This window comes from Podarcis muralis, chromosome 1, assembly GCF_964188315.1.
Source record: "Podarcis muralis chromosome 1, rPodMur119.hap1.1, whole genome shotgun sequence".
Lineage (NCBI taxonomy): Eukaryota > Metazoa > Chordata > Lepidosauria > Squamata > Lacertidae > Podarcis > Podarcis muralis.
Genome location: NC_135655.1, coordinates 48,876,522 through 48,903,585, shown reverse-complemented (window position 1 = coordinate 48,903,585; position 27,064 = coordinate 48,876,522). Strand labels below are relative to the sequence as shown.

General features: G+C 40.9%; 1 protein-coding gene across 29 annotated transcripts in view; it reads left to right on the top strand.

The window, feature by feature from the left end:
• The window catches only part of GPHN (gephyrin), a 233,067-nt gene that overhangs the window by 29,817 nt on the left and 176,186 nt on the right, over positions 1-27,064 (top strand). For 17 of the 29 annotated variants that reach the window (XM_077928122.1, XM_028725931.2, XM_077928090.1 and 14 more), the window contains exon 2: positions 3,376-3,454. In XM_077928122.1, the coding sequence (XP_077784248.1) occupies positions 3,376-3,454 (79 nt within the window). Of the gene's footprint in view, positions 1-3,375; positions 3,455-3,839; positions 3,918-27,064 lie in introns of all 29 variants that reach the window. The other 12 variants (XM_077928093.1, XM_028725755.2, XM_077928104.1 and 9 more) reach the window with 1 other exon arrangement.

The following is a 27,064-nucleotide window of genomic DNA, read 5'->3' as shown; positions in this document are numbered from 1 at the left end:
CTTGAATGAATGAATATGTGTGTGTGGCTAACAAAGTGCTGGGGAATGGTGACCAGGTGAGAATATGGAAACTATTATCAAGCACATACACCTGGCAGCTTATTTTGCTGCCTCTGTTGCATCCTTAAGTACCTGTCCAGCACTAGTACATTTTGGGTAAGGGGCTTAAGAGGGTGGTGGCAGTCAAGCTGCAGACTCTCCTGGAGAAAACTGATTTCTGTACAGATTCAGACCTGACTTTGAGACAGAATTGGTTTGATATTTGATTTGATTTGATATTTGTGTTCTACTTTTCAAACAAACAAATTATTCAAACAATTAATAGAATTCAGTGCAAACTGATAGTGATTTAAAATATCAGAAATGGCTACTGAGCACCAGCCTTGCTTCAGTTGGCATACACTCTCTGGGAAGCTGCTTTTACACCCAGTGCAGAAGCACATTTCCAGGAACAACACTTTTCATAGTTTTGAGTATCCACGTCTTTTTACCCTCAAAGAAAGAAATCAATCACTTCTATGCTCTTTTCAGTGGGGCAACAGATTCCATAGAAGAGCCAAATAGTCTATGAAATGGCATCCACCCCCTTTGTCATTCTCTCTGCTGCCTTCCACATGTTGGGAGCTGAGATTCTATAGTGGGGTGCTTGCTCATGTACAACTCAGAATGTTGATCTTCTAGGGTTTTAAATTGTGTAGGGAGCCTATGAGTAGAAATGCTCCACTCTGCAGAAGCTCGGCTATATATAACACGTGGAGTGAGTAGCAGGAGTGGCGATGTGACAGAAGGATACTAGAAACCATCATTTTTAATAGAATGGAAAATATTGGAACAATGGTGACATAATCCATAAACTTGGTTCTCTGAAATATATGGATGTCTGCATTTTTAATTTTAATATTTTTTCACACAAAAATTGCTTCCTACTGTGCCCAAAACTACTTTCTTCAGGAAACTGCCAGTGCTGATACACTTGCAAATTATTTGCCAATGATATTAACACCATAAACCACCAACAGAAAGTAAACACAGATTGAATGCTACTGGTAAATGTAATTTGAGATATGTATAGAAAAGTTATATGACATATCTCTGGGAGAACAAGATGCTGTAAAATGGTGAACTGAAAAAGTGAAAAGGTGCAACACATATTTTATGGGTGTACGCAAATATTACGTTGCATATTTTAAAATAATTTGTAGAAGAAAATTTCTCTGATCTTGAAATGAAAATCATTTTTCATGCATACCAGCTATGTATGTTAATAATTGCAATGAGTCATTAATATAGTTTATCTTTATATATTGTGTATGTGTGTGTGTGAAACCGTGCTTAGTTTTCTGCCTTTATCTATTACATGCGTTCATAATAGTAGAGCCTCTTTGGGTGATAGTATGATCTAGTATTCAGTGGAACAAGAACATTACAGTGAAGTTCTCCTCTGGGCTGTTCTCAAGGGCATTAGGAAATGCTTGCTTTGCTTGATGTTTACACACTATAAGCTCACATTTACTTTAGGTGTTGAGTGTTAAAATAACATTCCATACACCATGAGACCTACAGGTCTAGCAAGTTAAATTGAAAATGCTGGTAACATATTCCAAACTTGCAAATTGTTAAGGGAAAGCCTGCCTGTACACCCTACGATTGCTATCCTGTTCAGTCTCTTCCTTTAACTGCTGGAAAGAGAACTGCAGAACTGTCCTACCTGCTCCTCCTAGCTTTAAGGACCAGGGGGCAGCTGAGGCAGCACAAAAGAACTTTGATAATCTCAAAGGAACTTCACAGTCACCATTTGTTCTCAAATGCCATTATTGTCCTTGGTGGAGTGAGCTCAACCCTCCATCATGCAGACAACATATTGTGTGAGTTTGGCTCTTTTTATAAGCTTCTGATGGCTCAGAGGCTTGGTTCATACAGAGGCATGGTCTTCCTTGTTCATTTTGTGAGGAAAATTTGATAGTTTAAGTAATCCTGGGGGTAGACTTCAATATGACTGCCACAGTTTAGCAGGATTTGAAAATGCCAGAGCTTCACATTTCAACCAGAATGTTGGTTTCTCCAAATGTCAACAGTAAGTCTATGAATAATGGAATCTGGGTAGAGTACTTCAGCTGAGGCCTAGATAATGCTGAATAGAGAGGCTCTGTTGCATCCCCTTTTATTCATATTAATCCTCAGTAATTCACTATAACAGTTATGTTTCCTTCAATTAAAATAGCCCATAAAGTAACCTCAGCTGGAGGCTGTACTTTGCTTCCTTACCACATAGACCAGGCATGGGCAAACTCGGCCCTCCAGATTTTTTGGAACTACAGTTCCCACCATCCCTGACCACTGGTCCTGTTAGCTAGGGATGATGGGAGTTGTAGTCCCAAAACATCTGGAGGGCCGAGTTTGCCCATGCCTGACATAGACTATAGCTCTTCCCCCCAACTTCCTGAATTTTGCATATACATTTTTTTTCTTTGTAATGAGTAATATGTTTATGCTTGGCTTTGAAACATTGAGATGTAAGAAACACAAAATGAAATTCAGCAATTATCTAGGTCATTTTGAATTTTAATCTTATACTCTGTGGGACTGGTAGTTTTGTCCCAGTTTTCTGTCATCAGCAAATTCTTTGTGGCCTGGGGTAAGAACAGGTGAAATTAAATGTTCTGGCAGCTGCTGGGGTTGGTAAATACATAGCTACCTACCGAGACAGAATATTGGCTAAAAAGTAGGCAAAGCTAAGTCACCAGCAAACTAAAAAGCTCAACTCTATAGAGTCTATACCAGGGGTGGGGAACCTTTGGGCTTCCAGATGTTGGTCTCCCATCAGCTCCAGCCAACATCATCAATGGCCAGGGCTGATAGGAAATCTGGAGGGCCACAGGTTCTACACAAATGTGTGAAGGCCACTCCCAGCAATATTGTGGGATTTTTTTTTACTGTCATAGTTCTTTCTACCCCAAGTAACTTTTACCATTAAAGTATGTTTTCCTGACTCGCTCCCCACCACTTTAGATCTAAACATGTTGGGCATGTACTTCTTTTCATGTCTCTGTCTGTGTTGTGTCTAGTTTGGTCCTCAAAGTGTCTTCTCCTGTTTTAATAGTTTGTTAGGGTTGTCTAACTGTTCAGAACCAAATAGGTTTGCAGTATTTTAATTCCTAGATGAGGCATTTTGTATTCTTGGTATTCAGTATCCTGATTTTGACATTGTGCTTTTTCAGTCAGCATTGTTTCATATTAATAATCTTTAGAATACAGTAAAATACTGAAGTCTTTTAGTAAAATTTTACCATAAGACCAACATCATTTAATGGATTTGAAGGTACTATACATGTGTAACATATTTTCATCTCTTGTATTTCTCTTTCTTCTTCTTAGTGAGTGACAGTTGCTTCAGGAACCTTGCAGAGGATCGTAGTGGGATAAACCTTAAAGACCTCGTCCAAGATCCTTCTTTGTAAGTATCTATCTCAATGTATGAATAATGGATTTCTAATTAAGCCACAAATTGATAACAGATCATCTGTAAAATAAATAAACACACAGAAAACCCAAACATTACCACCTCAATAGGTCAGGCCAGAGGGATGATTGTTTTCTCAACTAAGTCTTACAATACTCAGTTCCATGCTCAGTCTATAGGGAATAGGAAAATAAAATCTGATAACATGAACTTATTTTCCTCTCATGTTAAAAGAAGACTGCCACCCAGTCATTAATTTTCTATTGTGCACTACAAGTGGAATTGCAACTGACTTTCCAAGCCATTAGGAGTATTGTGTGTTTTATATGTGTAAACCCCACTATTTCTATGTTTTCATCCTGTAACGTTCCATCCCCAGCAATGGGTGTGACATAGCTGCTGTTGGTGGGACAGGAGAAGGTCCAGCTCACCTGAACAGCCAGTTGAAGTCCAGCAGGTATTCACTATAATTTTTGTGGTTGTTGCCATTTTATCACTATTTTTTTTTTTTATCTCTTGATTAATTAGCACTAAAACATTTTTCTGGCTACGTTTTTTAAATGAAACGTGTTGTAGTGTTACAATGTTAATTATATATATTAAAAAGGATTTTAAATTACCCTTTCTGATCAGTGCCATTTTTAACCAAGTTTCTAAAATAGTGTTGAGCACACAGCATTACTGTTTTCTTAAAATAACTTCTGTTTACCACTATTTTAGCAATCTGGATAATAAGTGGTGTGTTTTTTTATTCTGTAGCAAACTTTCAGTTTTTAAAAAGCTTAAAATAGAGAAAAAGATAACCACCTCAAAGGTTATATATTGAGCTGTGATATCTTCACTTCCCTGATACATCGCCTATGTGATGTATCAATTTAGGACTGGAAACACATTGGAATTTAGGAAACCTGTTATAGCAGGAACATGTGGTGTTATTAAGGCACAGATAAAGAACCTAACTGGCACATTCTGCATCAATTTCAGTTTCCAAAGCATCTTGAAAGGCAGCCTCTTGTCAAGCATATTTCATTAATCAAATTGTGATGTGATTAAAGCATGTGTTGCCACAGCCAGATATGTCTCTTACAGAAACGAGCACAGCTGGTGCACCAGGCTAAGCCAAGCAAAAGCATACCTGGCAACATCCATCACTTGGTTTGTGGATTCAACTAGATCCAGGAACCACCTAGACCACAAACCTTGCTTAATTTTTCTGTATGTCTCCCTCCCTCCCATTCTCCTGTGGTATTTGAGGATGTGCTTGAAAACTGGTGGGAAAGGGTAGCTGATAATCAAGGGACTGGATTAGGCCTAGAAGGCAGCACCTGCTGGCCCCCACCCAAACTGATACTTTTAATTGCATAGCTAAAAGCCTGCTACTTTGAATGTTTCATTCCTATCTCATTGAGAGTCATATTTCATAATATTTCCAGTGGGGGGTTTTTGGCTTTGTTTTCATTTTTTTAAAAATCTACACTAGCTTTTTCTATTAATTGACTAAGAAAGATTTTTTTCAGCTGTGCTTCTGTGACTTCAGAATTGTGGAAAAGCATATAAAAATAGCACAGAACATTTTAGTGCCCTCTGCGTGTCTCTTATTTTTTTTCCTCTGAACAGATGGGGAGAGAGAGGGAAAAAAGAGTAGGAAAAATAATTTTAATTTCTAATAGGAGGCAAGCCAGGTCAAAGTGTCTATTGACATGGAGAAAATGCAAAAGAGTGCACACCATCTGTACCCAGTCATGAATATCTTAGTATCTTTTCATCTATGGAAAAACAGAAACCAAGCCTGTAAATGGGGAGTTCTAAGCCCAGAATTTATAGAATGAGACTGAGATCTTACCTCAGAAATATTGTAATACCATTGGGCAGTCTTGATCCATCCAGAGCACAAACTCTGTTTAGCCTTTCCAGCAGTCCTACAATACTACAAGTTCTACAGTTTTCATCTCCCCACTTATAGCCATAATCCAAGAAGAATATAGACACACTGAAAAATATGACAGTGAGTGACAAATAAAAATGATAAAAGTGGCTAGGGACCCTGGTGAAAAGGAGTACTTATAGTCATTTACTTACTTACTTACTTACTTACTTACTTACTTACTTACTTAAAAACTATGCACTGCCATTAACACGTCTCACGGCATTAAAGGTAAAGGTAAAGGGACCCCTGACCATTAGGTCCAGTCGTGACCAACTCTGGGGTTGCGGCGCTCATCTCGCTTTATTGGCCGAGGGAGCCGGTGTACAGCTTCCGGGTCATGTGGCCAGCATGACTAAGCCGCTTCTGGCGAACCAGAGCAGCGCACGGAAACGCCGTTTACCTTCCCGCCGGAGAGGTACTTATTTATCTACTTGCACTTTGACGTGCTTTCAAACTGCTAGGTTGGCAGGAGCAGGGACTGAGCAACGGGAGCTCACCCTGTCGCAGGGATTTGAACCACCGACCTTCTGATCGGCAAGGCATTACACAACAATAAAATCAGTTCCATTAACATTCCACACATATACAATAAAACAGGAAACTCAATCACTGAGCAGATCTTATTTAAGGTCCAGTAAATGCTTGACTTATTCCTACTCTGAAAGTTTGGTAAACGTTAGGGCTTAACCAATAACTGAATGCAGCACATTCCCATGTATGTTTGCTTGGAAACAGGTCCTACTTTGCACAATGTATCTTAATTCTAGGTAAGTTTTCAACCTTAGATTATTCCAGCAGTCTGGAACTTCTGCCCTTTCAGCCATATTTGACCCACCAGGCACCTCCATTTGTCTCCAAAGCAATTTTGGGCAAAACACACTCATCTAGTTGTGGGTCAGTTAGAAAGATCTCTGATCTAAGCACCACCATGCCAAAATCAGAGATAACATCAGGTGGGGAGAAATGCTGTCTTTTACTGTCAAAGAGCAGTCAGAATTATAGAATCATAGAATTATAGAGTTGGAGGGGACTCTGAGGGTCATCTAGCCCAACCCCCTGCAATGCAGGAACCTCAACTACAGCACCCATTAGTAGGGCAAAACTAACCTGTCTCTCAATGGTCTGAGGTTTGTCTCTGGTCTTATCGTTTTGGTAGTAAAGGTAAAGGGATCCCTGACCATTAGGTCCAGTCGTGACCAACTCTGGGGTTATGGCGCTCATCTCGCATTATTGGCCGAGGGCAGCCGGCGTACAGCTTCCGGGTCATGTGGCCAGCATGACTAAGCCGCTTCTGGCGAACCAGAGCAGCGCACGGAAACACCGTTTACCTTCCCGCTGGAGCGGTACCTATTTATTTACTTGCACTTTGACGTGCTTTCGAACTGCTAGGTTGGCAGGAGCAGGGACTGAGCAACGGGAGCTCACCCCTTCGCAGGGATTCGAACCGCCGACCTACTGATCGGCAAGTCCTAGGCTCTGTGGTTTAGCTCACAGCGCCACCTGCATCCCTCAACTGAGGAATAAGCATGTGTTAATCAGGGAAGACAGCGCTGAGCTGACAATGAGGCACTCTCTTCCCACAACTTATCCAATAGGCGTTCAGCATCTTCAGTGGGCAGAAAAAAGGCTGAAATCCATCTTGGAAAGACATCTGAAGGGATAGCTTGACAAGCAACACCATCAGATAGACAACATAGAGTGGGCAATGAATCAGGCCGTCTTCTGTCAAGTAATGGATCTGAATGTTAATTTTTGTCTGCAATGCAAAGAGATGGGTAGAAAGATTAGGGAGGCAAGTAGCATTACAGTCATGCTGGCTGATAGTTATTCTGTATGCCTTTCCACCTCTACCACTTATCAGAACAATCATTCAGGGACCAAGAAGAGGACAAAGTCCTCACCAAGTCGCCGCCGCCCCCCCCCCCAGTGGTCTTTGTGATTGAGGATCCCTGACTACCTTTATCAAAGCCCACTCCTTTATCCTTAAATGCAACTATTTCACCTGATGCTTTGTTGATTTACAGTGAAATGGTGCCCTCAGTCGATGTTCACTTTCCTTGTATCACGGAAGACCTTAATTATATGCTCCTCATATACTTCAGTATATGGAAGGCCTTTTCTTGATTGCTGCATATAATGGAAGAAATCTCCTACTACAGTCTTAGTGTGTAATATCTTATATTTCTCCAGAAATATATCTGACCTCCAGCCTCTCACCTTCAGGCATAACTGGATGAACAGAAAATCACAACCTCTTAACTTTTAAAAATTCCATAGAGGCACATCTTTTTGATTTTGCCTCTACTAGGTCATTATGCCTCCTCATGTAGCCTGAGTGTTGTGCAGCGTACTCTTTTACAGTGTGCTTTCAAGCCCCTTAAGAACTGTCTCATTGAAATCGCTTCTTTGCTCACCTGGTAACTTGTAAGAAGAAGAAATTGCATTTTTTTGATGTTTTCTGAGTTCTCAGATTCCTCATTAGTCACACACTAAGGTTGCTTCTAGAAAACCTGTTTGTTGAGAATTCATCCTGAGTTTTTTGTGTGGAGGTTAGATGGCACTTGCTATTAACTGAGCAATTTATTCTGATTTCTTTGTGATGTTGTCTCAAGCAAGCATTATCATACACTTTCCAGTGGATTTCCCCACAAAAGACTGTTTTTTGGTGGGGCAGGCAAGGTTATTTTGTGCAAAATCTCCAAATCAGTTGTAATTGCACAACCTGAGTTTGCCAGTGTGTGATTGTTGCTGTTTTTTTTTAAATGGCATGGGATTCCTTCTGAAAGCACCCTAAACCACAAGAACAATTTTGCAGCCTGTTTGTTTCCTGTCATCCTGCATTGCTTAAGCATTCCTATCTAAATCTAGATGATTAAAGAAATGCATTGCTTTGGTTTACAAATTTGTCAGAGTATTCTGGCTTTTTCCATTAAAGGAGCAGCTATATCTACCATCTTTGAGGAAAGGACCTCCATTCAAGAAATATTTGGATCTATAGATGAAGGGCGCTATACAAATTATATATATCTATATCTATCTATATATAGCTATATATCTATACAGTGGTACCTCTGGATACGAACGGGATCCGTTCTGGAGCCCCGTTCACATCCTGAAGCAAACGCAACCCGGGGCGCGATTTGCCGCTTCCGCGCATGCACGTGACGTCATTTTGACCATCTGCCCATGCGCGAGCTGCGAAACCTGGAAGTAACATGTTCCATTACTTCCGGTTTGCTACGGAACGCAACCCAAAAGCGCTCAACCTGAAGCAACATCAACCCGAGGTATGACTGTATGTATATCTATCTTGTTGAAGGCAAGTAAGAAATATGATAAATAATAATGTGGAGTACAGTTGAATAATTGGAAATTAAACCAATTCCTGCCAATTTATTCACTTCCACCTTTTAACACAGAAATAGGTAAAATGTTGCAGCTTTCTTTTAAAAATTGGTGGCTATTTCTACTTTGATGGACCTTATTTTGGTTTGTTAATTCAGGAAGGTGTTAATTTCTTGGATAAAATACTTTTTGGTTTCATTGGCCTTCACTGGTTGACTCCTTTTGGGGAGTATTGGTCCTTTCAGGAGTGTGTGTGTGTGTGTGCGCGCGCGCATGCGTGTTAAATCTTACAAAAGGAGCTATCTCTCCCTATAATTATTTTTAATGTAAACTTCTTCAGGTTTTCCCTCAGTGTCAATTTAAACACACAATTATGGAATGAAATTGTGGGAGAGAGAAAATTAAACCCAGATTTTATTTATTTATTTATTTTTTACTTCTAAATCCAAGAGTTTGTAGCAGGAGACTACTTCTAGGAGGTTAACAGATTAGTCTCTGCATACATTGTCTTTTATACTGTAAAACAAAATGGTCAATTGTTTTCTTTTTGTGTTTATATAATATGAAACCCTGTACCAAACAAATCATTAAAATAAGCACATGAAACAAAATGGACATAAATACATACTGAAATATTTGTTCAAAACACAGGAATGTAAGAAATAAAAGTCCAGGAATTTCTGTAAGGAAAATACACTTGAAGAATTCACATTTCCCCTGGCACCAGTAGTTCCTAGCTTTCAGCTTTAACATCAGTTCAGCTGTATTTAGAATCACCTTTAGTTGCAGCAAAAGTTCAAATAGCACTTATTTTGCAGTTCATTTTTCATGATGCCTTACTCGGTAATCTCAAATTGCCTCAGCCCTCTTACCTTACAATTTGAACTTCATTATTATTTTTACTTAATTTCAGAGAATTTCTGCTGTGAAAAATCTATAAAGTTAAGTTTCCTTGTTAAGGAAAAACCAACATCCATCACATATGGAAAAGTGGGGCATCTCTACTTCTACACTCATGCTATCAGTGAAATTTATCACCACTTCAGCTGGGGGGGGGGGGGACTGCTTTGGATAGTTCCACAGTCCTTTGGAGCTGATTATGGGGCCACAGAGCTTTGTTGTTGTTTAGTCGTTTAGTCATGTCCGACTCTTCGTGACCCCATGGACCAGAGCACGCCAGGCACTCCTGTCTTCCACTGCCTTCCGCAGTTTGGTCAAACTCAAGCTGGTAGCTTCGAGAACACTGTCCAACCATCTCGTCCTCTGTCGTCCCCTTCTCCTTGTGCCTTCCATCTTTCCCAGCATCAGGGTCTTTTCCAGGGAGTCTTCTCGTCTCATGAGGTGGCCAAAGTATTGGAGTTTCAGCTTCAGAATCTGTCCTTCCAGTGAGCACTCAGGGCTGATTTCCTTAAGAATGGATAGGTTTGGTCTTCTTGTTGGCAATCAGTGCACAGGAAGTAGCCTTATTTAGCTTTCTCTTCTAAAAGAGCAAAAACATGAACATGTGGAATAGCTGCCTTACAACCACTCTATATTCCCTTTGTCACTTCTCCACAGTCTACAACCCACTGAAAAATGTGCATTTTTCAGATTCCTTCTTCACATAGTCCTGGAAGATGCTGTAAATCAGGCTACCTCAACCTCAGCCCTCCAGATGTTTTGAGACTACAATTCCCATCATCCCTGACCACTGGTCCTGCTAGCTAGGGATCATGGGAGTCGTAGGCCAAAAAACATCTGGAGGGCCGAGGTTAAGGAAGCCTGCTGTAAATGATAGAAAGAAGGAATAAAATCTGGGAACTGGAGTTGGTAGAGAGATGGTTAGTGGTGGTAGTTTATAGATGGTAGTGATAGGGGGCAAGATTTGCCTGATAGTTCACTCCTTGCTAAATGCTACACTGCAAGATAAGGTTTTGAAATCCTTTTATTAATTATGTTATTCAGAAAACCAAAACATTGGGAAGTCAGGAATGAAAAAATGTGATGTCCTTTGGCAGGTACTATAACTGTAGCTGGTTTGCAGAGGAAAGAGAGACTTCTCCAGCAAAATTTCATCAGCTTTGAAGAGTATCATTGTGAGTTTGGAAGCATACACATTTGGCAGCTTAAAATAAGAAGCATTACAGCTATGAAACACACCTTGACATTTATCCAGGATAGTAATATGCATGAATAAGCATTTCAAGTCAGGTGATAGGGCTTGGAGAAAAACCAAGTGAGGCTTTGATTGCCGCTGCAAGGGATAGCATTGCTTTTTGTGCTCTGAAAAAGATATTCAAGGTAAAAAACAGCCTACTGCCATTATGGTGATTTGCATTAAAGCCTATTAATAGTAACTCTGCTTTAAAATAGTGGGTTTTGAATGAATGTTTTTTATCTTTAGTTTGATGCTCTGTGGGCTTCCTATCCTTTTGTAACCTAGTTGTCTCTAGGTTTTCCATAGGGACCAAATACCAGTTTTTAAAGTAGCTTCACTGTGGTCTTTCATTGAGCTTGTTGTCTTAACACTTGCTTTTTCCTAAGTCACCAATTTTGTGCTGGGTAAATATGCTGGAATAAGATAGATAGAACATAAATTGGAATTAGGAAAATCAAGATGGTATATAAACATAACCTTTATTTCATAATTACAAAAACTTATGGGGTGACCGTATTTGGAATACTATAAATATTTCTGGTCACTGCACCGCAAAAAAGATATTGTAGAGTTGGAAAAGATTCTGAAAAGGTCAACCAAGATGTTCAAAGAGATGAAGCTATATGAGGAAAGGTTGCAGCGTTTGGGACTTTTTAGTTCAGAGAAAAGGCAAATAAGAGGCAAAATGATAAAAGTTTATAAAGTTATGCATGATGTGAAGGAAGTGGACAGAGAAATTATTTTCTCCCTCTGTCATAACTGTAATGCATAGACATCTAATGAAGCTGAATGTTGGAATATTGAGGACAGATAAAAAAAAGTAGTTATTCACATAAGGTAAAGGGACCCCTGACCATTAGGTCCAGTCGTGGCCGACTCTGGGGTTGCGGCGCTCATCTCGCTTTATTAGCTGAGGGAGCCGGCATACAGCTTCCGGGTCATGTGGCGGCATGACTAAGCCGCTTCTGGCGAACCAGAGCAGTGCACGGAAACGCCGCTTACCTTCCTTACCTTCCTGCCAGAGCTGTACCTATTTATCTACTTGCACTTTGACGTGCTTTCGAACTACTAGGTTGGCAGGAGCAGGGACCGAGCAGGGATTTGAACTGCCGACCTTCTGATCAGCAAGTCCTAGGCTCTGGTTTACCCCACAGTGCCACCCGCATCCAATTATTCACATAGCACATAGTTAAATTACCGTATTTTTCGCTCTATAACACGCACCTGACCATAACACGCACATCGTTTTTAGAGGAGGAAAACAAGGGAAAAAACATTCTGAATGAAACAGTGGATGTATCATTTTTGTGCTTCATGCTGTGGCCACAGACATGTTATCTGATGGTGAATTTTGGGTGACCCAATGCAAAAATCCTGAGAATTCCTGTGGATCCATGCTTTGTAACCACGTTTTTGCACCATTGCAGCCCCAGGCAACAGTGGGCACGTGATTTTTTGGGTGCAGGCTGTAGCCATGGACATGCTATGTGATCTGATGGTGAATTTGGGGTGACCCAATGCAAAGATCCTGAGAATCCCTGTGGATCCATGCTTTGTAACCACATTTTTGCACCATTGCAGCCCCAGGCAACAGTGGGTGTGTGATTTTTTTGGTGCAGGCTGTAGCCATGGACATGCTATGTGATCTGATGGTGAATTTGGGGTGACCCAATGCAAAGATCCTGAGGATCCATGTTGATCTATGCTTTGTAACCACATTTTAAGTGGGGAGCGAAGGAAAAACAAAGAAGGGACATGAGAGGAGTGTGCAGAGAAGCAGCTGGCTAAGAATGCAGGAGAGGGATTTAAAGGGAGGGAGGGAAAAAAGGCAAAAGTTTCCCCCCAAGCCAGCCAGCCATCTCTCTCTCTCTCTCTCTCTCTCTCTCTCTCTCTCTCTCTCTCCCTCCCTCCCCCCTCTCTCTCCCTCCCCCCCTCTCACTCTCCCTCCCCCACTCTCTCTCCCTCTCCCCCAGCTGCACCGGAGCACAGAGAGGAATTAGAAAGAACGACACTCTGCTTGCCTGGAGGGGAGGGGCTTTCCCTGCTCTTTGTTCCGTTTCAGCAAACACAGCAACGAAACAGAGAAGGGTGGGCAGTAAGACCCTGAGGCAGAATGCAGGAAAGCAGCCACTTCCTCTTTTCAGGTTTCCCTTCTCCGTGAAGCGCGATTTTTTTTGCCTGATTTTTTGGCTCCAGGGACCACACATTCGCTCTATAACACGCACAGACATTTCCCCTTCCTTTTTAGGAGAAAAAATCTGCGTGTTATAGAGGGGAAAATACGGTATTGAACTTGCTCCCATTGGAAGCAGTGACGGCCACCACCCTGGATGGTTTTAAAAGAGGATTGGACAAATTAATGGAGAATAAGTCTACCAATGGCTACTCGCCACAATAGCTGTGCTCTTCCTCCACTGTCGGATGCAGTAATGCCTCTGAATGTCAGTTGCTGGAAGCCTCAGGAGGGAAGGGTTCTCTTGTGCTCACATCCTGCTTGTTGCTTTCCCACAGGCATCTGGGTGGCCATTGTGAAAACAGGATGCTGAATTAGGTGGGCCATTGGCTTGATCCAGCCAGCTCTTCCTATGTTCTTATGACTGTTGATTCATGCACATGCTCCACAATGTCCAGTGGCTATACACGGTGGCTGAGTTTCACACACTATCCATTCAAGTTGCAGCAATCACCACACAGTTAGTTGAATTAGAGGTTGTTTCCATTTTGTAGTTTATATATATACACATTGTAGTTTACATATGCATAGTTGTCTTCATTGTTCAAGTAATGAAGTAAAGTCGCTGAACTGATATGCTTGATTGGAATAATGAAATGGAGTGTGGAATAGGGTCAGTAATGCAAAGTGTTATGAAAAGGTGTTATGTGTAGTGTTTATGAAAAAAACCCAGAATAATTGATCTGGTTAGAGGAGGCAAATCACTCTTACAGAAATGTTTTTCTTGCCAAGTAGAGTGGGGTTTAGTGAAGGAAGGGAGAAATAATTCTGTGATAATTCATTGATTGCTGTACTGCTACATATTTTTGTGCCCTTCCCAAAGGAGTACTTGCTTTGAAAATATCCATCCCTGTATAAAAAAGCACTGTCTTTAAGTTGAAGCAAGGAACATAATTTATTACCTAGTCCCCATTGTGATAAATAGCTGCACTTTAGGGAGTCATCAGCCCACCAACTGTATCTCAAAATGGCTTTTAAAAAGCATTCTTCTTTGTCTAAACAATGAGAGTTGGAATGTTTTATGGGGATTTTTTTTTCAAGTTCTGCATATTTCTCCCCTCATGAAGCTTCAGATCTTTATCATGTTTAATGAGCTGGCCGGTCAAGCATCTGATGCTCCAGTGGGAACTTTCAAAGTCACTGAGCACATTTTCCTTAAACCTAGCTGACATTCCTGTCTGTTGGATTTAATGTGTGACATCCATAGATAAATTACCAATCAGATGGAGCAGACAAAAATTGCTCCACCATGCTGTAAATATGCAAGCAATTTTTTTTGCACAATTTTAAGATTCTGCCCAGATTTGGAAGCAGTTTAAATGCTTTTAAAAATATATATTGAAACTAAGAATTAGAAACCCAGCTGCCCATTGCCGTATTCTCAGATAAGTTCAACCTCACTGCAAAAAAGGATATTGCAAAGCTGGAAAAGGTTTAGAAAAGGGCAACCAAAATGATCAAGGGAATAGAACAACTCCCCCTTTGAGGAAAAACTACAATATTTGTATCTTTTTTGTTTAGAGAAAAGGTGATGGGGGGGCCAGGGAATGATATATGTGTATAATATGCATGGTGCTGAGAATGTGGGTAGTTTTTCTCCCTCTCATAATACTAGATCCCAGGGCCATCTCATGAAGCTAAATGCGGGAAGATTCAATGCAAATACTTCCTCATAGTCAAACTATGGAATTCACCACCACAAGACATAGTGGTTGCCTCCAAGTTTGATTGTTTTAAAAGGGGAGATTAGATAATTTCATGGAGGATAAGGACATGAATGACTACTTGCTATGATGGCTATTTACTATCTCCAGTATTAGAGGCAGAATGCCTCTGAATGGTATCTCTGAAGGCCACTTGCTGGGAATCACAAGTACAGTGGTACCTCGGGTTACATACGCTTCAGTTTACAGACTCCGCTAACCCAGAAATAGTGCTTCAGGTCAAGAACTTTGCTTCAGGATGAGAACAGAAATCGTGCTCCGGTGGCGCGGCGGCAGCAGGAGGCCCCATTAGCTAAAGTGGTGCTTCAGGTTAAGAACAGTTTCAGGTTAAGTACGGACCTCCGGAATGAATTAAGTACAGTACTTAACCCGAGGTACCACTGTATGGGGAGCGTTCTTGCATTCCTTTTCTGCTTCCAGGTTTCCTGTAGGCCACTCTGAGAATAGGATGCTGGACTACATAGGCACTGGGTCTTATCCAGCAGGGCTCTTACATTCTTAAGCTCAGGTAGAATGGACTCAGATTTAATAACACCAAATGATCTGAATGGTTTGTTTTTACCTTTTATATTCCACTACTGCCACCAAGTTTGTCAAGTATTATTCACCATGAATACTTGACTTTGGGGTGACTGATCAAATCCTTAAAACATTAATTTCATGTAAGACATAGCAGCATTAACAATTTTTCCTTCAGAGAGAATGGAAAATCTCAATCTCTGAGCCTGTTTATTTTTACTTTTATTTTTTCACAGAATTTTTCAAAACAGGAGATCTATTCTCCTAGTCTTATTCAAAACCTAAGAAATTTCTCAACTCTTTCTCCTAGTCCAAAACCCACCAACTGTTTTAACAAACAAATCCTGAACATTCTGTCTTCCTGTGTACTCTCCTTCCCCTCCCGTAACATTCAATCTTTTAAACAATTCTTTCCTCCGTCCAGTCACACTGCAGAGTGCAGCTGACTAGAAGGGTAATCAGCTACAGGGAAGGCTTGAGGGCTGGCAGGAATCCAACTGTGAGCAATCTTAAATAAGGATTTACCTTATGTCCAGTGTCACATTTGGGGAGTAATGTAGAATGCACCAAGCACTTGATGACCCAGAAAATGATTTTGAGGGCTAGAACTGTGGGTGGCTTTCCCAATGTTTCACAGTTAACTCAATGATTTCTGTGAACAGAAGGCCTTAAATTCACAATCATGTGGGAAACATTGAAATATGGAGTCTGTGTTCGTGGGCTTGAGCACTAGGTAAAGGTAAAGGTACCCCTGCCCGTACGGGCCAGTCTTGACAGACTCTAGGGTTGTGCGCCCATCTCACTCAAGAGGCCGGGGGCCAGCGCTGTCCGCAGACACTTCCGGGTCACGTGGCCAGCGTGACATCGCTGCTCTGGCAAGCCAGAGCCGCACACGGAAACGCCGTTTACCTTCCCGCTAGTAAGCGGTCCCTATTTATCTACTTGCACCCGGGGGTGCTTTCGAACTGCTAGGTTGGCAGGCGCTGGGACCGAGCAACGGGAGCGCACCCCGCCGCGGGGATTCGAACTGCCGACCTTTCGATCGGCAAGCCCTAGGCGCTGAGGCTTTTACCCTCAGCGCCACCCGCGTCCTAAAGCCCTGTAAATGGAACCTACAATAAAGGTTGCAGTATATCCTCACTACCTGGCAATTCAGAGTGCCCAATAGCCGTGCTTTCTTCCAGGATACACCATTACAGCCATCCCAGTGCCTTCTCCTTCCCCCATCCTCCCACAACAGTTAGTCAACATCTCATGGTTACTGAAGGTGCTTAGTCTTTTTTTTGTGGGGCTATCTGCCCCATATTTATATTTATATATTATTTTAATAAAAAATAAGAGAGTGAGAGACTAATGCTAAAAAGTTCCTAAGAGGTGAAAATTGAGCTGGGGAAGTCCAGTTTTGAAGTCCTAAATTTGCATATTTTGATCAAAGAAAGTAGATTCAAACGGCATTATAGCTAGTTTTGGTTATGAGTAGGTCCTTTGCTGTGACACATGTGATTGTAGTGCATTGCTTGGAGGGCACCCAAGATGAGCATGGACATTTTCTTTCAATAAATTTACTTTGTTCAATTCTTTAAAACTGTCAGCTAATAAACCTCCTATGTGAACATGATGGATGACAGCGATGGTATAGGGTTTTCCTTTTTGTACACGCCCCCCCCTTAAAAAAGAGAGTGTTGGTGAACTTCCTGTCACAGCCTAGTCTGCCCAGCTCCTTGTAGAATTTCTAAGCTTTTTGCCCAGGATCTTTCTCTTTAGTCCAGCTGCAGGAAAAGTAAAGAGAGAAGCTCTAGATTTATGTTCCCAAAGCCCAGTGGATATAGAACTTAACAAAACCTTGTGAAATATCCTTAAGACACATGTGGTAAAAATTCCAATGAGAAATTCCAAAGAATTGGCCTTTAAAACCAAGGAAGCCAAATGTCAAAATATAAATAATTTTGTTGGAAAGGGAAAGAAGGAAAAAGCAAAGGTAACAGTCACATACATATATACACTTATGCATGGAAATAATATCAGTAAAATCAGTCTAATTTAGCTATATGTTGTACGTTTCCTGATTGAACAGAATCTCAGAGGACAAAGCATGTGCATAGTTTGCTGTACTAAGCGGGTTTCTGAGAAAGAGCATATTTGAATTCCTGATCATCCAACTGTTCATAGATTAAAAAAGCTTGGACTCAGTAATCCATGCTCTGATAACATCCTGCAGAGAGATTACTGTAACACATTCTACATGGTGCTACCCTTGAAGAAGGGGATCTGCAGCCAGTACAGAATATTGCAACTCGGTTGCTTTTGGGAAACAAGGAAAAATCATGTCACTCCAATTCCTAAAGTACTGCCCTGGCTGCCTCTCAGTTACTGGGCCTGATTCAAGGTTTTGTTACTGGTATATAAAGCCCTAAACAACTTACAGCCTAAGTACCTGATAGAACATCTTGCCCAATATCCTTCCATCTGCTGTCAATGATCAACAGGAGAGATAGGCTGTTATAGTCAAGAAGTTATGTTAGTGCAACTGGGTTTCTCCCCAGTCTTCTCCTGCATGCTGGATATTGGCTCAGGATGGGGCTGGGAGAGGGTTGCTCACTATATTGTGATATTTTGGTTGGCCTAAGGTAAAGGTAAAGGGACCCCTGACTATTAGGTCCAGTCGTGGCCGACTCTGGGGTTGCGGCGCTCATCTCGCTTTATTAGCCAAGGGAGCCAGAGTACAGCTTCCGGGTCATGTGGCCAGCATGACTAAGCCGCTTCTGGAGAACCAGAGCAGTGCATGGAAACGCCATTTACCTTCCCACCGGAGTGGTACCTATTTATCTACTTGTACTTTGACGTGCTTTCGAACTGCTAGGTTGGCAGGAGCAGGGACTGAACAACGGGAGCTCACCCCGTCGCGGGGATTCGAACCGCCGACCTTCCGATCGGCAAGTCCTAGGCTCTGTGGTTTAACCCACAGCGCCACCCGCATCCCCTTGGTTGGCCTAGTATTGACCTAAAATGGATTTTGGAATTTTCTTGTGGGCCAACACCATTTTTTTTACAGGGAATAAAAAATCCCAGCCACTCTAGGTTGTACTTTTGACCTACATTGGAATAAAGTGGTTTCTAATAGTAAAATAGGATAATTTTTCCAAATAGGATCATAATAGATTTACCCAATATGAATCCTGCCCACCCAAAGAATTGTGTACTGCTTGAAATACTGCCTCTTGCTTGGGAAAAAATGCATGCAGGCAATTCCCTTGCTTAAAATTGCGTAAGCATATATTGGGTGTGTTTATACCCGGAATATCCCTTATGGGGAACAAGATTGCTGTGCTCTGCCTCCAAACTGCTTTGGATATCCATGTGTGACTATATTTTAAACTAGCTATTTGCTTATCAGATGATTGACTACTGAATTGTTAGTGGGATCTTGCTACTGACATAATGCATATTGAAATATATTTGGACTTATTGTAAAGGTAAAGGTAAAGGTAAAGGTACCCCTGCCCGTACGGGCCAGTCTTGACAGACTCTGGGGTTGTGCGCCCATCTCACTCAAGAGGCCGGGGGCCAGCGCTGTCCGGAGACACTTCCGGGTCACGTGGCCAGCGTGACATCGCTGCTCTGGCGAGCCAGAGCTGCACACGGAAACGCCGTTTACCTTCCCGCTAGAAAGCGGTCCCTATTTATCTACTTGCACTCGGGGGTGCTTTCAAACTGCTAGGTTGGCAGGCGCTGGGACCGAGCAGCGGGAGCGCACCCCGCCACGGGGATTCGAACCGCCGACCTTTCGATCGGCAAGCACTACTTTGACCCATATATGGATATTTAGTGTTGTCAGAGCACACCAGTTAGGTGAAGTAGAAAGGAGTACCCCCACTGCTGCCCCAATATGTAGGGTCAAGATCAGGAAGAATATTGTCTCAGCTTGACCATATTGTTGCTCAGCTCAGTTATGAGTGAAAGAACTTTCCTGGCCACTGGCCATGCTGGGGCTGAATACAGTTTATCTAGCAACATTTGGAGGGCCACAGGATCTCCACATCTCCTCTTGAAAGAACTAAGGTCTTTAAGTTTATTGTAATGATTTTATATATATAATCAAACAAAATGTTGCATGCACAGGGTTAACTGAACTAAAACAACTGATCTCCAAAGTGTGCTGGTGATGTGTGGGGGAAACATCAAGGTTCATCAAGGTAGTAGGTGGTGGTCTGGATCACCACAAATGCACTTTAGCCTGTATGTCTGCTGTTGTTGAAAAGCAAACATTATTCTAAACTGTGGATTGGAATAAATTCTAATTTGATTTATTTTTATTCACATCTCTTAGTATAATCAAGATTATATATACATAATATTTAAGTCTGCGAATATGTATACACTGTATAAAGTATATGATAAGTATAATAAATGCTGGCACTGTGTTTTTCTATAAACACCTTCTGTGTTTTGAATTAACAATCCAACTAACATATTTTCCCGTGTATAAGATGACACCTATACTTACCATATTAACCCAATTTATCATTTAAAATGTTAAGAAAAAAGTTGTCTTATACATAGAAAGATACAGTATTTAATACAGTGAACACACAGTAAAAGTGCTGTTAATTCATTGTTTACTGGGGAGAGTCCCCTAGTGGATTTCATATGCTATGCCTATCCCTTTAGTTATGCATATGACATTGTCGTGCAGTGGTTAGATAAGGGAAGGTTGCCAACTTTGGAGGCCCATGGGCACCCGCCTCCTGTAACCACACACTCCCTGACCTCTCCAACACATATGCCATCAAATGCCCCCACTCCCCCTAAACACTGAAACAATACATTTAACGGAACCCAATATTTTCATATGTTTCCTTTCCAAAAACCACAGAAATCAATTATAAAAAACTTGTCAGTTTTCTCATGTTTGCTCGAGCTCCACAATGTGTGAAATTGAAAGCTAAGAATGATTTGCATGCAGATACAGCCCGTGATCAGCAATGATGTTGTGCAACATCACAAATTGTACTTAAACAACTTACCCTTCATGAATCTACAGTTTTTCTTGGTCTTTTAAGCACAAATCCAAATAGGAAGGATGAAGTAAATGCTTGGGATCACCAAATATGTCTCATTTTGTCCTTTTCCTGTTTTGCCTTATGAAGTAGCTAAGCCTTGCTGCATTGTCAGAGGAATCTTCCTGTGAGTCAACCATGCCTATTTCTTGCTACAGGATGAGTTAAATAGTGGGAGATGAGGGTCTCCTCTGATGCAGGAGTGGTACTTGCAAGTAGCTCTGTTTCATAGCACCATTATGACTAATGATGATACCAGTAATGAAAACTAAGAATATGAAACTCTGTTTCATAGATTTTAATGAGGCAACAAGAAAAGGCATATCTTTGCAGCGTGAGGCCAGTGAACATTCAGACTTTGAGAAGACATGGATTGCTTCATTTTTTACATTCCAGTGCATTTGTAGGGCAATACCTCTTCCCCTATAAAAGGTGTTCACAGGGACTTACATAAAATAGGAAGTTTGACAGCTGAGCTGTGAAACCTTAGTCCATATATATTTTTCTGTTGTGAAGTGGTGTGGGAAAAGTGGAATTTGAAGGAAAGAGGTGATGAGCTGGAAGAGGATGCAAAACCCTTCCACATATCACTTCTTTTCAACTACAACACTATACCATTCATCGTGTTTTATTTGCAACAAGCAACTCAAGTTCCAAATCAATCCCAGATGTCTTGCAGTGTGCCTTCTGCTGGAAATCTCAACATGGTAGTGAATGAATATTCTGCTGTTCTTCTTGTTCATGACATTCCATCTTACTGTACTGCCACACACAAAAACCCTATGTAGGGATAGCGGATAATTATGACAAAAACAAATGGGTGCAGAAATTACTGCTGTAAGCTATGAACATTTACTTGGATGCAAGCTACATTGAACCCAGTGAAACATATTCTGAGTAAACATGTAAGATTATACATGTAAATCTCATATATAAGATTGGGTTTTTACTCCAAATACCATCGGAACAGTAGTCTATGATGCTGTTAGCAGTGTCTTTAAAGTACAGTCATACCTCGGGTTACGAATGCTGCGGGTTGCGGACCGCGCCAAACCCGGAAGTACCAGAATGGGTGACTTCCGGGTTTCGGCACTTGTGCATGCGCAGAACTGCAAAATGACCTCATGCGCAGAAGTGCTGAATTGCGTCATGTGTGTGCGCAGACACATCGCTGTGGGTTGCGAACGTGTCTCCCACATGGATCACATTCGCAACCCGAGGTATGACTGTCCTCTTTTACACTAAAAAGTGAAGGGAATGGGAAGGCTGTGGATATGATATAGCATATGTAGGATTTCTAGATTTCCCTGGCTGGGTGCTAACAGCTGGGTGCATGACGGGGTAAAAAACCAGCAGGTGAATTGCTCCCATTACTGCGTATTCCTGCTAGGAAAGCTTTATCCATTGGATTTCTACATATCATAAGGCTACAGGGGGGAAAATTGAAACATCAAACTTTCAAGACTCCCAATGAAGAAACTGAAGATTGTTCAGAAGTCGCAAAAACAGCATTTCAAAAAATACAATGCTGTGTATGTTTACTATGGAGAAAGCCTCTCTAATCTCTTTTGGATTTTCTTTTTAAGTAAACATACAGACTAAGGCTGCAATCTTAGACCCTTACCTGGAAGTAAGCCCAGTTAATTTAATTGTAGTGCCCCTTTGTTGGAATGATGGACAGTTAATATCCAAGACTTCTTTATCAATGGATAAAATTTCTGAGCTAAGCATGCTTCTTTACTCACATCGGAGAATGGAAAAAATATTTTTGCAGCTGTTGCTCATGTCATAGGACTTTTGGGGTTGGAAGCTCTTGGGTGGAAGTCTTATCGGCTACTGCAGCAAAAACCAGGAATAATCTTATTGCGTAATTATAAGAAGATGTATTAATGAAACTGTTTAATATTTACTTACTTATGAATAGACATTTATAGACTTGCCCTGTATGCAACTGTACATTTTTTCAAAACTGAGAGAAATTTGCTCAGTCCCCTTTTTCTCTTCTGGAGCTTGAGATGGAGGCTCCCCACCCCCCACCCTGGTAACTGTTTGCCCCTGCCTTTAGAGCCTCAAGGGTCTCCCTCTGTCCAACATTTCACTTCTCAGTGTCAAGCTTCCCTCTTCCCCTTGTGCCAGCCACTAGGCTTGGCTAGCAGCTTCCCTGCTTTCTCTCCTCTTCTCCCATCCCCCACACTGCCATCCTTCACACTTGCTCCCTACCCTTTACCACAGAGAATAATCTTCCCGGGTGACCTCATTTCCCCTTATCAGCAAGTCACTACAGGATGTAACAGACTAGTGAGCAGCTAAAGGGAAAAATGCTTTTCAAATGAACACAAATAGATCTGTGTAGAGAGAAGCACCAATTTTTGAAAGGTACACATGTACACAAAGAATCTCTGTGGGGAGATGGCTAATTGATGGGTAATTAGTTACTTCATTTGCTATGAAAAGACAATGACAAAACACACACACACTTTAAAGAAGCACAAAGCACTTCAAAGACAGTGAGGAAGGGGGAGATGCAGAGAAGACTGTGAAATCCTGTAGTAAATGCAATAATTATGCCTCGAAATAATTAAGATTCTGCCCATGGTGTGGACAGTGAGAAGAGTAATGTATTTGGCAGCAACCAAACTGCAGCAGAACAGAGACAACTTGTCTTAGGGTGAATACATGAAGCAATGAACATGGCTAACTTAATATATCCCTACTGGTGAGCCTGCATAAGGATGGAGCTAGAATAAAGTTTCTTCCCACTATAACCTATCCTGCTAACTGCTGATGTAAGCAATAAACTAACATGGGTCAACTGACAGGAGTATACTTCTAGCAATACAGTTAGACCTAGGTGCTTCATAAGGCAATGTAGAACTGGAACAATGTCAGTCACTTTTGCTCTATTGCAAGCACTTCATCATCCCCTTCTCAATTTGGGCCTTAAAACCCCTAAAAGGAAAAGCGTGGGTGCATGGAGGGTAAGTTGTAAGCAAGTATCATTTGTGGTGTTGCACATCATTACTGATCACAGGGTACATCTGTTAAGACATTAGCTTTCACTTCCAGTGTTCTAGATTGTGGACTTTTAGCCAACATAAGATACCTATAACTCTGAACATAAACAGCATCCCCCCCCCCCAATATTGAATATAACCCATGAGAAAGTAGAGCACATGCATGATGGATCTGATAAAATGTGAGTAGTGTGTGCTTTAGGAGGGAAACACTCAATTTTAATAATTAGTTTTTGGACGGCAGTGAAAGATATTGTATTATTTGAATATTATTATCTACTGAGCAAAAGATCATGTTAATTAAAGTGGATTCTGAGCACTTCTGCAAATAACAACAACTAGGCTAGATGGAGTTATTTTTAGATTGCTTCACTGAATTCAGCTGACTCATTTATTAAGGTTTTAAAAGTGGCTTAGTTTATTGCAATTTTCTAAACATAAAATTGTATATAATGAAATTACATGAACAGAGCAATATGGACCAGTCCCAAAACAACTATAATTTTATTTGAAATCTGATTTCATACTAAATGTGTCTCTAAACATGGGTGGCAATAGGGAGTGAAGCTCTACTATTTCAATACTTCAGTTATTCATGATTGTTGTACAACACAATTCAACACATACCAAGGCATTCAACAACAAAAGACCTGATGTGGAAGAAATCAAAATGATAAACAGATTTTTATTTTCCATATTCTGTAGTTTGGGATGACAGACCACAAACAACAAGGCACATTCTCCCCAAATGTGTTCTTTGATTTGTTCATACTATCTCTGTATAAAATGAGTTCTTTAAATAAAATTTAGCAAAGCGTTTTTTTATATTTAGAAGTATAGTGCCTGTTACTAGCATTATTTTTAGAAATGTGTGCAACAACTTATGCTAAACTGGTTAGCAATAGCTTTCTATAGTAGTATTAAGGTACTATTAAGATGTTACTGAAGCTTTCTAGCTCACCCAGATAAGTTCTAGCAGCTCTTTGTCATTTCTCCTGAAGTTAGAAAGCAAGAGGAGAAAGTTGCTGATGCTAAGGCAAAGATGTAGTAAGCTGGAACTAAATCCACAGTTGATCACAGAGTAGTACAGCCGTCCCCAGCCTTGCATATGTCTTGAACTACAAATTCCATCAGCCCCAGTCAGCATGACCAATGGTCTGTAACAATGGGAGTTGTATTCCCAGGATGGGGAAGGCTATTATGTAGCCATACCGTTTGGCTAAAAAAATACCAAACAGATGAGGAGCGCAAGTTATGCTCTGCACACCCAAAATCCAAGACTTAAATGACAATTTAACTCTTGCTCCCTAACCCTGATTTGAAAAAAGGACATGGTTAGAGATAAGAAACAGCTAGTTTTTAGGAACAGCGAACCTGAAGCTTTATCAGATTACTTTCAGAAGCTGTAATCTTTATTAACTGATTGACTCCTTTGTAACTGGATTGCACAGTATTGGAAATCTTTCTCACCTTAGATCAATACATATGGTGTCGGAGCATTGAAAAGGTGTTCCTGTAACAGAATTTGGGTCAATGAAAGATTTAATTTGAGTGTCTGACAATTTTCTTAAACAGCCAATTTCTAGAAGCGGTGTGTGTAGTGCCCACATATTGCATGTTTACTTTGAAAAGCACTAATGTTACACATGTTTCATGCAACAATCAGTATGTGTAGCTAACTTGCGAGAGTGACACTCAAAGTGACACACAAAACAAAGGTGTTAGCCCATAAAGAAGCTTGGTAACTATTTTGTGACTCCTGTTGGTCCTGATTTACTTTATTGTGGGTTTTGAGAATAAACTAACAAAGATGGGTCTTTGTTTGTAGTATAGGCCACAAGATTGAGAAAAAACATGTTACCCAATTTTGGAGCTATTTTTTAAATTGAAGTTGGCTCTTGTATCAGTGATCTAGAGTGTCTAGTACATGAGGACTTACTTCCTGTAGCCCCCCCCCCCCCCCCCAATTCCAGAACTCTTATTAACAGAAATTTGTTCAGAAGGTATGTAATTATATACTGGTGTATATGTAATCTACATCATGAGAGGGGATGTACCTTATTTTTCCGTCTATAAGACACCCCATTGGGGGACTCAGATTTAAGAAAATGGGGGAAGATGGCCCAGAGTATAAGACTCCCCTAATTTTTGAGATTATTTTTAAAGGAAAAAAACCTAATCTTATACATGGAAAAATACGGTATTTCACATGGGGAGTTGCAACAAAATGTAACCGCCACTGATCGGTATTCTGATATTTCCTCCTGGTGTGTTGGGAAGAGGGAATGACAGTGTTTCCAAGCCACTAGATGTTCTCATGTGGGCTTAACTTTTGAATATAGTGCATGCACATAAAATCCAATATGTGTAGGGTCAGATTGTGGAATTGATTCCTAGATTTTACCTGGGCTATCAATTACACTGTGTAATTATGCAATTTTTAGCAATTTCCTTAAGAACAAATCAAGACAGACTTCAGATCAATAAAAGCAGTGAAAAGCTTACCACCAGTGTATTCCTCTGCCAGAGGAGTTAATACACTGCAATGGTCTAAGGTTTGAACCCAATCTGTTTTTCACCAGTGATGCTATTAGTCTCTATCCAAGATAAAAGCTTACATTTAAAAAATCTGACATAAAGTTTCCCAAAAACTGAAAGAAGGCTGATGTGATGGTAATTAGATGGATTAGTCCTAACACCTTCTTTTCAAATAGAAACTATAATTGCTTTGCTCCTAATGTCAGGGGTCTTTCCAGTTTTGTTAATAGAAGTAAAAGAACTGAGAGTAGAGGATCCCACCATTTTGGATGAGATTCTGAAGAGATCAGGTAGTATAGAATATGGGTCAGAGGCTTTGCCAGGTTTGAGATGGGCAGTCAGATCAATAATATCACCAGAAGTTACAAATGCCACACTGGAGGTGGTTGAAGAGGTAGTTGAAGAATTGACAGATTCTTGAAAACTTTCAGAAAAATAACTTACCACTTGCACGAAAATAAACAAGTGGGAGTTTCAAAGTGATTTGTTAGTGCCCCCGTAGTAATTTACTACTCTTTTTTTCAAGGGCACATATTAGTAAATTCCATTTTTATCTCTGCAGCTCTTTTCTTCCGGTAATATCTAATATTAATGCAGATCAGGGGGGAAATTGCTGGCACCTAGCAGGATAAGAACGTATAAGTATTTGTACTTGTTTTAACTGCTGGAATATTTTAGCTGTTGTAATATGTTTTAATTGAAATGTATGCGTCATTCTGTACTGAATTTTATTGGTTTGTGACCATAATAAGCTTTTTCTACTACTGTATAGACCTCTATATACCGTACTTTTCTGTGTATAAGACGAGCTCCCCCTCCCCAATTTTTTAAGTTTAAAAACGTGGGTCGTCTTATACATTTGTTGTTTAGTCGTGTCTGACTCTTCATGACCCCATGGACCAGAGCACGCCAGTCTTATACATGGAATATAGCAATTAAATATAGAAATTGATACAGTACTTGCCGCCATACATGCTCTGGCAGTTGCAGCTCCTCGCAGTGGTGAGCAGTGGGCCCTCCGTAGTCTGCTTGCCTCCTCCCTCTCAGCCCGCCCTACAGCTGGGAGGGAGGCTGAAGGCGGTGTGCATGCACACAAAAGCTTATACCCAG